At 39.3% G+C, this 14,102-nt stretch overlaps 1 protein-coding gene across 1 annotated transcript in view; it reads right to left on the bottom strand.

Annotated features, from left to right (window-relative positions):
- Positions 1 to 7,690: 7,690 nt before the first annotated feature.
- zgc:194887 (uncharacterized protein LOC571819 homolog) overlaps positions 7,691 to 14,102 on the bottom strand; it is a 7,061-nt gene continuing 649 nt past the window's right edge. The window contains exon 2 of the mRNA XM_056236744.1: positions 7,691 to 9,006. Within this exon, the coding sequence (XP_056092719.1) occupies positions 8,312 to 9,006 (695 nt within the window). The 3' untranslated portion in view covers positions 7,691 to 8,311. The remainder of the gene's footprint in view (positions 9,007 to 14,102) is intronic.

Consider the following 14,102-nt stretch of genomic DNA (forward strand, 5'->3'; position numbering starts at 1 on the left):
TAATGTTTCTGAAAGAGTCTCTTCTGCTCACTAAGGCTGCATTTATTTGTTGAAAAATACAGTAAAAATTATTAGGGAACATGATATATTGGCGACCATATCAGTTCTGTATCTGCTAATATATGTCCTTTTTTAATGAAATTTGGCTGATATATTAAAGCCGATGAATAATGTATTATTTCCTTCAGCAGAGACACTTCAGATGCGCACTGTTCAACATGAGGGTTTTTAATTGCTTGAAATATGATTGGAATCACTTCAAAAAGGAAAATCCAGTTAAAGTGCAATGTGCAGCGCAAGTCTGTCATATCGGCTACATAAAATTATAATGAGAACATTATGGTGGGACTTTTGTTTTTGTAATCATGGTCTCAACAATTATATAAAGTTTTATTTTTAGTTTTATTTGCCAATATATTGGTTAATATTGGTTATATAATTGGTTATATTGGCTTTCAAATATAAAGAATTATTGTTATCCGTTTCGGCCCAAAAAAATTATGTCGGTGCATCCCTAAAAATTTTGAAATATTATTCCAATGTAAAACGTCTCGGTTACATACTGTATGTAACCCTTGTTCCCTGAAGGAGGGAAAGGAGACGTTACGTCAGAATGTCTGACGAATGGGGTCTCGCCCGAGAGCCCAATCACCTTCGAGTTGCAAAAAAACGAGCCAATGGTATGCAAAGTACCTTTGTCTGCAGAATTTGCAGCGCGAGCTCCGCCCTGCTGTGTGGGTATATAAGGAGCAGCGCGTGCATACTCACATTCATGTTCTTCGCTAAAGAGCCTAGAGGTGTGTCCCGGCTGTTCAGCAGTACAGCGGTTGTGGCAAGGGGACGTAACTTCTCTGTTCCCTCCTTCAGACGTTCCCTTTTAGTCAATCACGTTCTACGTTACGTCAGAACGTCCGACAAATGGGGTCCTATCCAAAAACGCCACTATGGCGGTCTTCCAGTGCCTGGCGCAAGCCACAGCTCCCTGTCTTGAGGCCAGCATGACCGAAGGGCTGAAATGAACGTCAGAGTTACCAAGGTACACTGGGTAGCAATTCCATCAGGAAAATGCAAGTACGCTGCCTACCCGTAGGGAGGACTTAAAATACACCTATGAACTGCCTAGGAGGAATACATATGGAAGATCTCTGACATAATGAAACCAGAGGTTGGAATATATTTCAACCTCATAGAGGCAAGAGTGGTCTTGTCAACGGAAAGACACGTGCTGTCGGAGGAGACTTACTGTGGAAATACACACTTGGGATTGCCCAGGCAGGGGAATCGCAACACATGGAGGCCCCTAGTCCAACACAAGGGCAGGCCAACTGGGCAGCACACAGGTGTTAGACGTCAACAGTGCTGGAGGAACCCAGGGTTCAGAACTGTGGAACTCACCTGAGGAAATCAGCACATGCATCCAGTCCGTGGAGTGGAATGGCACAGCAAGCGAATGACACCAAGCAGGTCCTACTTACTGGCTACTTGAAGTGAGTATACGGGAGGACACAGGCTCTACACAGAGATTATAGAATCTCGCAAATGTGTTAGGTGTCGCCCAGCCCGCAGCTGTACAAATGTCTGCTAGCGAGGAGCCATGCGCCAACGCCCAGGAGGAAGCAACACTCCTGGTCGAGGGGACATGGCAGTCTTTGGGCTTGGTAAGCCATGGTAAAAGCATCCGCTATCCAGTGGGACAACCTCTGCTTGGAGACAGCCTTTCCCATCTGCTGGCCTCCATAACAGACAAAGAGCTGGTCTGAGGTCTTGAAACACTGAGGTCTATCTACGGACATTAAATTTAACATTAAATTTAATATTCAACAATAATATTGATCTGCCTGCATTGACACCATTATATGAGAACTGAACTGAGCTGGACGATGTCATCGCGATTTTCTCCAGAGTGGCTATATATATAAATGAACTAAAACTTTTTTACAACAAAAATGAAACATCACTGAACTTACTTAAGCTGGACTGTGACGCTATTTTCTTCTGGAAACAAACTTTGTTGCATTATTTTCCTGTTATCTCTGTAAAGCTGCTTTGAAACAAAAGGGGGCGTATTGGAAAGAGCAGTGCTAGGGCTGGGTCTGCCTCCCCCAGTGATCCCTGAAGGGGGGGTGGGAACTTTGGGCACATATCCCAGCCGGGGTCTCAGGGTCACCTGAGAGTTAGCCGGCCCGAATTCCAGGCACGCTTCATCTCAAGAGGGTATCTACTGAGGGCCGGGCGGATTGAGCCTCCTAGCTCCTTGCAGGAACCTGATGACCAGGCCGTGTTTCCCTTCTGGCTTAGAGTCAATGCGCATCTCCTGCATTAGCCCTGGGTCAGCACTGCCCTTGTGCATCTGTTTGAGTGCCTTGGCCTGGTGGACCTGCAGAATCCCCATGGCCCGCAGCTCTGTAAGCCTTAGCCATGAGAGTGGAAGAAAACTTACAGGCCTTGGACGGGTGCTTGGGGTCGCCACGCCAGGTGGAGGTGCTCTGAGGACACAGTTGGATCGCAACAGAGTGCTCCACTGGGGGAACCCCAGCATAGACCTTGGCCGCCCCGCCGTCGAGGGCAGTGAAGGCGGAGATAGGCCCAGAACGGTTACGGGCAGTCAGAGGTGCCCTCCACGAACTGCTGACTTCCTCATGCACTTTCGGGAAGAATGGAACTGAGACCCAAGAACCCAAGAACCAATCATCCAGCCTTGAGCGCTCGGGGCACGGTGGAGGGTTCCAGTCAAGCCTGATCCTCTCGGCTGCCCGGGCAAGCATGGCCGTCAGCTCTGGATCAGACTCGGGGAAAGCTGTCGTCCCAGATAGTGTTGTCAAATGTACCGACTTTGGTACAACGTTTTTTTTTTACTTTCAAACACTTCCAAGTGCTCTCAAACACTCTCATGCATTGAACATTGTTGCCAATCACAGACATATCCGATGAGCGTGTGAACACAATGGCCAATCAGAGGTGTTTACTATTACGTCCTTCGGATGAGACGTTAAACCGAGGCCCTGACTCTCTGTGGTCATTAAAAATCCCATGGCACTTCTCGTAAAGAGTAGGGGTGTAACCCCGGTGTCCTGGCCACATTCCACCCATTGGCCCCTCCCAATCATGGCCTCCTAATAATCCCCATCCACTGAATTGGCTCTATCACTCTCTCTCCTCTCCAACTATAGCTGGTGTGTGGTGAGCGCACTGGCGCCGTTGTACTGTGGCTGCCGTCGCATCATCCAAGTGGATGCTGCACACTGGTGCTGGCTGAGGAGAGAACCCCTGATATGATTGTAAAGCGCTTTGGGTGTACAGTAGTACATATGAAAGCGCTATATAAATGCCTCATTCATTCATTCATTCATTCATTCATTCATTACGCTCAACAGCGCTCAAAGCAGCACATTATTAAAATTTCAGTACCGACTTGGTACCGAAGTCGATACTTTTGACAACACTAGTCCCAGAGGGAGGCAACTCAGCGGAATCCTCATCTCCAGAGGACTCAAGCCCATCTTGTGATGCGGCGATCGACATCTGATCATCCGCCGGTGCCCCGAATGAAACGCTGGGTCGCTGTAGAGAGGAACCAGCAATCTCATCCGGAAGCACCACAGTTTGTGACGCCAGAGAGGGGCGTGTGGCCCGAGGAGGTTGACTCGTCGGGGAAGCCCACACCATCACCCTGACATCAGCCGAAGTAGCCCTCTCACGGAAAGAGGAACTAGATTGCTGTATGACAGAGGGGACTCTACCTCGTCCGAGGGTCAGTGAGTCTCGATCGTAGCGTCGATGGTTTACCACGATTTACCACACTCTAGTATGATTTGCTATCATTTACCACATTGCTTGCATGATTTACCTTGATTTACCACATTCTAGCATGATTTATAATAATAATAATAATAATAATAATTCATCACATTTATATAGCGCTTTTCTGGACACTCAAAGCGCTTCACATAGAAGGGGGGAATCTCCTCAACCACCACCAATGTGCAGCATCCACCTGGATGATGCGACGGCAGCCATATTGCGCCAGAACGCCCACCACACACCAGCTTACTGGTGGAGAGGAGACAGAGTGATGAAGCCAATTGGTATATATATATGGGGATGATTAGGAGGCCATGAAGGACAGAGGCCACTGGGCAAATTTGGCCAGGATGCCGGGGTTACACCCCTACTCTTTCGAAAGACATCCTGGGATTTTTTGTGACCACAGAGAGTCAGGACCTCGGTTTAACGTCTCATCCGAAGGACGGTGCTCAATTTACAGTATAGTGTCCCCGTCACTACACTGGGGCGTTATGACCCACACAGACCACAGGGTGAGCGCCCCCTGCTGGCCTCACTAACACCTCTTCCAGCAGCAACCTGGTTTTCTCAGAAGGTCTCCCATCCAGGTACTAACCAGGCTCAGCCCTGCTTAGCTTCAGTGGGCAACCAGTCTTGGGCTACAGGGTGATATGGCTGCTGCATGATTTACCTTGATTTACCACGTTCTAGAATGATTTACCTTGATTTAGCATGTTTCTAGCTTGATTTTCTATGACTTACCACGTTCTAGCATGATTTACCTTGATTTACCACATTCTAGCACGATTTACCTTGATTTACCACATTCTAGCACGATTTACCTTGATTTAGCATGTTTCCAGCATGATTTTCCATGATTTACCACGTTCTAGTATGATTTACTATGATTCTAACATGATTTACCATAGTTTACCATGATTTACCATGTTATTAACATGTTTTAACACTTAGTTAGTCGTTATTAACATGTCGTTATTATTCACTGCTAGCATGCGTAACATGTTGGAAGTCCTGTTTGCTAGCATGAGTCAAAAGAATTGACCAAGGGTCATCCTCCCCCAATGGGTACATGACTCATCCCCGAATGCTGAAAGCCCAGACACCTGAGACAGCCCTCATGACTGTCAGACGGAGGCAGAAACCGACCGCACCAAGAAACACACGGGCGAAGTGACATCTTTAAAAAGACGCACCCGACGCATCTTTTAGAGAAATAAGCTCTTTTAAGCAGTGCTGAAGCGCACAGGGGAGATCAAGAGCTCTTTAGTGATCTCCGCTGAACGCAGCATCACACCAACACAACACTGAAGAGACTTAAAGGTTGTATCAGCGATTTCAGGCCCAAAAAAGGCCCAAACATAAATGATCACATTCATCTAAACTTTCCTAACGATCCGCTAGCTGCCCGCCCCGTAAGCATGCCATCAAAAAACGCGTCTCTGTAGGCAGCCTAGGCTCTGAGATCTGCACACAAAAACAATTGGGTTCACCAACCACTCACAACCGAAATAAAAAGTGTTCCAACCAATCACCGACAGGTAGGGTTTTGCGCTCGTGCACGGCTACACGCGAAGTTGGAGCTGAAGAAGAAGCCAGCGTCTATCAACGAACCCATGTCGGTCAGCTATAGCGGGCAGCTAGCGGATCGTTAGGAAAGATTAGATGAATGTGATCATTTTTGTTTGGGTCTTTTTTGGGCCTGAAATCGCTGATACAACATTTAACTTGAAGATTTTCAAAACGAAAGTGATCGTAGAAGAAGCACAATAACACTCGGCTCCGAAGCGAAAGCATGAATGCGAGTATGCACACGCTGCTCCTTATATTCCCACACAGCGGGGTGGAGCTCGCAAATCAGATTCCGCAGATCAAGGTACTTTGTATACCATTGGTTAGTTTTTTTTACATCTCGAAGATGATTGGGCTCTCGGGCGAGACCCCATTCGTCAGACGTTCTGACGTAACGTAGACCGTGACTGACTGAAAGGGAACAGCTGTTTTCTATGTGAATATATAGTAAAGTGTAATCTATATGTGATCAAAGCTGGATTTTCAGCATCATTACTCCAGTCTTCAGTGTCACATGATCCTTCAGAATTCATTTTACATTGTTTTACATTCTAATAATATTTTACTGTTTTACTGTATTTTTGATCAAACAAATGCAGCTTTAGTGAGCAAAAGAGACTCTTTCAGAAAGATTAGCAAAACCTTTGACTGGTAGTTTAGTTTAACCCAAATATGAACTGTCCCCCCCCCCTAAAAAAGTCCTAAATGTACCATAAAACTGGCTCATTTGAGTCTCTAAGTCTCCTGTAAATCTATACCATGTTTGCAAAGGGAATGATTGAGTTAACGGTAAAGTTTGCAGGTTTTCAACCAGTTTTGTGTCGTTATAGTGTCTGTGAACGATGTGATGTAAATGATCTTACCTGAACCTGATCTCTCACTATATTTCTCAGCATAAAGGATGAATTACAGCTTCAGGAATCGGACGTCTGCATTTATGTGCTCCCAAAATCAAAAGGGCATTATAGGCGTTGAAGTTTTGGGGAAAATGCAACTCGTTTTTTACAGACTAGTTTTATTAAAAGCCCATCTTTCCAGTCGAAATCCTCCTTTACTATTTTCATAAGTATTTTTGTGTGAACTTTTCCTTTAACTCTGTCCTAACTCTTGAGTTCATTTGTAAAGCAGATGTGTGTAATCTTCGAATGTTGTGACGCTTTCACAACATTGATCCTTTATGGAAATAAACCTCCCACCATTATCAAATATGAGGGATGATGGAGATCCAGTTGTAAGAATATGAAGAAAGAGATTGAGTTTCACGAGTGCAGAACAAAGACACCATCATGTTTTTGCTCAGTGATGATTTTATTCATGTTTTGTTTCTGTCACAGTCTTAATAAGGGCTAATGTTGTACATTTCACAGGCTCGATGTCGATTGTACCCTCTTTAAATGCCTTACTGTACCATTATAAGAACGACAGAAACAGCTTCATTTCTCCTGGTGTGATTTCATCCCAATGGATCTGGATGTTTCCCGCTGTCGTGTTGATGAAGATGTCTGAGTTTCAGGAAACAACCCGTTTAATGACAGTGTGTGATTTGGAAGATTGGTTTAAATGTGCCGTAAACAACTCAATGAGGGTGAACAAACATGTCAGAACTTTCTATTTTCATCGGCTTTATTGCTCGGAGGATTGAAACCGCACTGCAAAAAGCATCAGTGTTTCTGTGTTTTCCAGCACAAATATCTAAACATTCTTAAATCAAGATTTACTGGAGAAGCGAAATGACTGAAGATCAGAAAAGAAGTGAGTTTGTGTTTAAGACAAGAAATAATCTTGTTTTCCCTTTGAATTAAGATGTTTCTTCTGACTCCATTGGCAGATATTTGTTCTTGTTTTAAGCACAAACTCACTACATTTTGATACATTTTTCAGAAACAAGACTTAATATCTTGGCATTTTGTAATGTTTATATGTTTATCACAATGTTTATATATTTGTGCTGGAAAACAAGACTATAATCTGCAGTGCGTCTTCGGTCTGTTAATTCCCTGTAATCGTGTGTGTGATCTGTTTTATGAAACTTTTTGCACTTCAGTACAAATAAATCTGACGTTTAAATGTTTATTGAATAAAAAAGAAATAGATAATTGATCATCATGTGTTGAATGGGTTAATAATTCAACCCTACAATGTTTTTGTCTTGTTTTCCAACGCAGTTTTCTCCTTTAGAAGCAAAACGACAAGAGTTTTTTTCAGAATTTAATATGAAGTTTATGATTAAAACTTGCCATTGGGGTCAGAAAAATAATCTTGTTTTTCCTTTTGATTCAGATTATTTTATTTTCTTATTTGCAAATAAGAAAAGTCATCCAGTCAAGTCACCTTTATTTATATAGCGCTTTTAACAATACAGATTGCTTCAAAGCAGCTTTACAGAGATAACAGGAAATTAATTGAACAGAGATTGTTTTGGTTTTACAGTAAATACATCTTGTTTGAAGGAACAAATTTACGAGCTATAATAAATGATCTGGTATTTTGAGCTGAAATTTCACAGACACATTCTGGGGACACCATAGATTTATATTACATCTTGTGAAAAGAGGCATAATATGTCACCTTTAAAGCATATTAAAAACACCACATGGACATATAAACAACATTAAAAGCTGGATTTACACCACAGGGAGACTTTAATTAAAAACATCACTAAATTCTGTGAGATACACCTCCAGTAAATTCTTCGGTAACACTTTATTTTACTGTGTCCTTGTTACATTTGTTACATGTACTTACCGCAGTAATAACAGTAAATTGTGCATAATTACATGCAACTAACCCTCAACCAAATCCTAATCTTACCCAAACCCTGTAGTAAGTATGTTGTTAATTATTATTACTCAGTTCTTAAATGTATAATTACATCGTAACAATGACACCTTAAAATAAAGTGTGCCCAGTTCATCTTGTTTGAAGGATGTTGAGATGCTCAGAGCTCGTCTCTCGCGCAGTCTCCGGAGCGAACCACCTTGACCTGGTCTGAAGGTCTCACCATCATCCAGGCGTATTTGCACAAGTGCTCTTTATTACAGTCCTTCTGCCAGTAGATGACGTTCCTGCGGTTGAGGTTCGCGCCGGCGCACGCGTCGTACCACCACCCTCCGCCCGCAACGCCCTGGAACTCCAGCTTAGCGCAGTTCTGGAAGTAGTTGTCGTTGTCCCGGTCTCGGGTGGTGAAGCGCTGGTTATCGTGAAGATAGTTCTCGGTGTCGAGCGTGAGAGCGTCCGCCGCCGTGCCCTGAAACGGACCCAAACGCAGGCGGTACTGGGCGTCCTCGTCCTCCACCAGAACTGGGTCGTACTCGCCGGTCTTGGTCATGGCGTCCTGGTCGACTAGCTTGACGGCGAGCTTGTAGCGCACGGGTCCGCCGGTGAGCCGGTGCAGGTGCTCGTTGCCCAGCCAGTGGTTCCCGGTGAGCGACCCGAAGCCTCGCTTGTACTCGGCCCAGGTTCTGTCGAAGTCCACGCTGCTGTTGACCGTGATGTGCTGGACCACCGTCCACCCGCCCTCGCTCATGGCACAGAACACCGCGATCGGCGAGTCTCCGGGTCGGATCAGGTACAGCCCGTCCCGAACCTGACCGCCAGAGCTGTGCCACAGATCATGACAGTCCCGGGGAATCTCTGAGAGAACAAGAAATAAATTACAGCTATATAAATATCATACTAAAATACTAAAATTTGTGCTAGGCAACGATTAATCGTGATTAATCACATCCAAAATAAAAGTTTAAACTGTAATATTTACATAAAGTAGTGCTGGGAGACGATTAATCGCATCCAAAAAATGTATAAACTGCAATATTTACATAAAGTAGTGCTGGGCAACGATTAATCGCATCCCAAAAAAGCATAAACTGTAATATTTATATAAAGTAGTGCTGGGCAACGATTAATCGCATCCCAAAAAAGTATAAACTGCAATATTTAGATAAAGTAGTGCTGGGCAACGATTAATCGCATCCAAAAAATGTATAAACTGCAATATTTACATAAAGTAGTGCTGGGCAACGATTAATCGCATCCAAAAAATGTATAAACTGCAGTATTTACATAAAGTAGTGCTGGGCAACGATTAATCGCATCCAAAAAATTTATAAACTGCAATATTTACATAAAGTAGTGCTGGGCAACGATTAATCGCATCCAAAAAATGTATAAACTGCAATATTTACATAAAGTAGTGCTGGGCAACGATTAATCGCATCCAAAAAAAGTATAAACTGTAATATTTACATAAAGTAGTGCTGGGCAACGATTAATCGCATCCAAAATAAAAGCATAAACTGTAATATTTACATAAAGTAGTGCTGGGAGACGATTAATCGCATCCAAAAAATGTATAAACTGCAATATTTACATAAAGTAGTGCTGGGCAACGATTAATCTAATCCCAAAAAAGTATAAACTGCAATATTTACATAAAGTAGTACTGGGCAACGATTAATCGCATCCAAAAAATGTATAAACTGCAATATTTACATAAAGTAGTGCTGGGCAACGATTAATCGCATCCAAAAAATGTATAAACTGCAATATTTACATAAAGTAGTGCTGGGCAACGATTAATAGCATCCAAAAAATTTATAAACTGCAGTATTTACATAAAGTAGTGCTGGGCAACGATTAATCGCATCCAAAAAAAGTATAAACTGTAATATTTACATAAAGTAGTGCTGGGCAACGATTAATCGCATCCAAAAAATGTATAAACTGCAGTATTTACATAAAGTAGTGCTGGGAGACGATTAATCGCATCCAAAAAAAGTATAAACTGTAATATTTACATAAAGTAGTGCTGGGCAACGATTAATCGCATCCAAAAAATGTATAAACTGCAATATTTACATAAAGTAGTGCTGGGAGACGATTAATCGCATCCAAAAAAAGTATAAACTGTAATATTTACACAAAGTAGTGCTGGGCAACGATTAATCGCATCCAAAAAAATTATAAACTGCAGTATTTACATAAAGTAGTGCTGGGAGACGATTAATCGCATCCAAAAAAAGTATAAACTGTAATATTTACATAAAGTAGTGCTGGGCAACGATTAATCGCATCCAAAAAATGTATAAACTGCAGTATTTACATAAAGTAGTGCTGGGAGACGATTAATCGCATCCAAAAAAAGTATAAACTGTAATATTTACATAAAGTAGTGCTGGGCAACGATTAATCGCATCCAAAAAATGTATAAACTGTAATATTTACATAAAGTAGTGCTGGGCAACGATTAATCGCATCCAAAAAATGTATAAACTGCAGTATTTACATAAAGTAGTGCTGGGAGACGATTAATCGCATCCAAAAAAAGTATAAACTGTAATATTTACATAAAGTAGTGCTGGGCAACGATTAATCGCATCCAAAAAATGTATAAACTGCAATATTTACATAAAGTAGTGCTGGGCAACGATTAATCGCATCCAAAAAATGTATAAACTGCAATTTTTACATAAAGTAGTGCTGGGCAACGATTAATCGCATCCAAAAAAAGTATAAGCTGTAATATTTACATAAAGTAGTGCTGGGCAACGATTAATCGCATCCAAAATAAAAGTATAAACTGTAATATTTACATAAAGTAGTGCTGGGAGACGATTAATTGCATCCAAAAAATGTATAAACTGCAATATTTACATAAAGTAGTGCTGGGCAACGATTAATCTAATCCCAAAAAAGTATAAACTGCAATATTTACATAAAGTAGTACTGGGCAACGATTAATCGCATCCAAAAAATTTATAAACTGCAATATTTACATAAAGTAGTGCTGGGCAACGATTAATCGCATCCAAAAAATGTATAAACTGCAATATTTACATAAAGTAGTGCTGGGCAACGATTAATCGCATCCAAAAAAATTATAAACTGCAGTATTTACATAAAGTAGTGCTGGGCAACGATTAATCGCATCCAAAAAATGTATAAACTGTAATATTTACATAATGTAGTGCTGGGCAACGATTAATCGCATCCAAAAAATTTATAAACTGCAGTATTTACATAAAGTAGTGCTGGGAGACGATTAATCGCATCCAAAAAAAGTATAAACTGTAATATTTACATAAAGTAGTGCTGGGCAACGATTAATCGCATCCAAAAAATGTATAAACTGCAATGTTTACATAAAGTAGTGCTGGGAGACGATTAATCGCATCCAAAAAAAGTATAAACTGTAATATTTACATAAAGTAGTGCTGGGCAACGATTAATCGCATCCAAAATAAAAGTATAAACTGCAATATTTACATAAAGTAGTGCTGGGCAACGATTAATCGCATCCAAAATAAAAGTATAAACTGCAATATTTACATAAAGTAGTGCTGGGCAACGATTAATCGCATCCAAAAAAAGTATAAACTGTAATATTTACATAAAGTAGTGCTGGGCAACGATTAATCGCATACAAAATAAAAGTATAAACTGTAATATTTACATAAAGTAGTACTGGGCAACAATTAATCGCATCCAAAATAAAAGTTTTTGTTTACATAATATATGTGTGTGTATACTGTGTATAATTATTTAATCTCTGAGAGAACAAGCAACACCATCAGACTCATCCCCACTCAGTGTTCATCCTCCCACTCTGACTGCCAGCCGTTCATCAGTAATGCTTTTACTGTTTACTGTTTACTTACTCTTTACCGTTTACTGTTTACCGTTTACTGTTTACTGTTTACTTACTGTTTACCGTTTCCTGTTTACCGTTTACTGTTTACTTACTGTTTACTGTTTACCGTTTACCGTTTACTGTTTACCGTTTACTGTTTACTGTTTACTGTTTACTTACTGTTTACCGTTTACCGTTTACTGTTTACCGTTTACTGTTTACCGTTTACTGTTTACTGTTTACTTACTCTTTACCGTTTACTGTTTACCGTTTACTGTTTACCGTTTACTGTTTACTGTTTACCGTTTACCGTTTACCGTTTACTGTTTACCGTTTACTGTTTACTGTTTACTTACTCTTTACCGTTTACCGTTTACTGTTTACTGTTTACTTACTGTTTACCGTTTATTGTTTACCGTTTATTGTTTACTTACTGTTTACCATTTACCGTTTACTGTTTACCGTTTACTGTTTACCATTTACTGTTTACTGTTTACTGTTTACTTACTGTTTACCATTTACCGTTTACTGTTTACTGTTTACTGTTTACTTATTGTTTACCGTTTACCGTTTACTGTTTACTGTTTACTTACTGTGTACCGTTTACTGTTTACTTACTGTTTACCATTTACCGTTTACTGTTTACCGTTTACCGTTTACTGTTTACTGTTTACTGTTTACTGTTTACTTACTGTTTACCGTTTACCGTTTACTGTTTACTTACTCTTTACCGTTTACTGTTTACCGTTTACTGTTTACCGTTTACTGTTTACCGTTTACTGTTTACCATTTACTGTTTACTGTTTACCGTTTACTGTTTACCATTTACTGTTTACTGTTTACTGTTTACTTACTCTTTACCGTTTACTGTTTACCGTTTACTCTTTACCGTTTACTGTTTACCATTTACTGTTTACTGTTTACTGTTTACTTACTGTTTACCGTTTACCGTTTACTGTTTACTGTTTACTTACTGTTTACCGTTTACCGTTTACCGTTTACTGTTTACTGTTTACTTACTGTTTACCGTTTACTGTTTACTTACTGTTTACCATTTACCGTTTACTGTTTACCGTTTACTGTTTACCGTTTACTGTTTACTTACTGTTTACCGTTTAGTGTTTACTGTTTACTTACTCTTTACCGTTTACTGTTTACCGTTTACTGTTTACCGTTTACTGTTTACTTACTGTTTACCGTTTACCGTTTACCGTTTACCATTTACCGTTTACTGTTTACTAAAGCTGGAAGCATTACAGATCGTTTTTGGAAATAAAACTGGAATAAAATATAACTATTAAATCAAAATCTTGCCTTGGCACCTAGCTGAAATAAATGTTAAGTTGAAGTACTAACATTTGTAAAGTAAAAAAAAAAAAAAAAATATATATATATATATATATATATATATATATATATATATATATATATATATAAATTAGATAGATAGATGTTTATTGATATATAGTGAAAGCTAAATTAAAATATTAAAATAGAGAGAAAAATAAACATGTTGCCTTGGCAAATAACTGAAATAAATACGTTTAAGTTGAAGTACTAACTCTCCAAAAAAATAAAATAAAAATAATAATATATATAAAAAATTATTTTTTTAAATACATTAAATCCAAATAGAAATATTTTTAAAAAATATGAAGAAATGTTGTAATAAATATAAGAAACTGTAATAAATGTTTAAGTTAAAGCCCTACGTTGTCTAAAATAAAACATAAAATATTTAGAAGAGTATAAAAATAAATCAAAGATAATATATATATAATCTTTAATTAATTTATATATATATATATATATATATATATATATATATATTTATAAGAAAAATTAAAAAATACTAAAATATATTACAAAAGCTAAATAGGACTATAAAAAGGAAAATACAGCTTTAATTTATTTTTATATTCTTTCATATATTTAATTTTTGTTTTAGAAATTTAACCTAAACACATTTTCTTATATTTATTACACCATTTCTTCTTATTAAACATATTTATAAATACGTTGAAGTTGAAGTACTTAACATTTAAAAGACATAAAAAGAAATGTTATTACTAATAAATATTTTTAATAAATAGACATGTTG

This window comes from Rhinichthys klamathensis, unplaced genomic scaffold, assembly GCF_029890125.1.
Source record: "Rhinichthys klamathensis goyatoka isolate OS25496 unplaced genomic scaffold, OSU_Roscu_1.1 h1tg000462l_1, whole genome shotgun sequence".
NCBI lineage: Eukaryota > Metazoa > Chordata > Actinopteri > Cypriniformes > Leuciscidae > Rhinichthys > Rhinichthys klamathensis.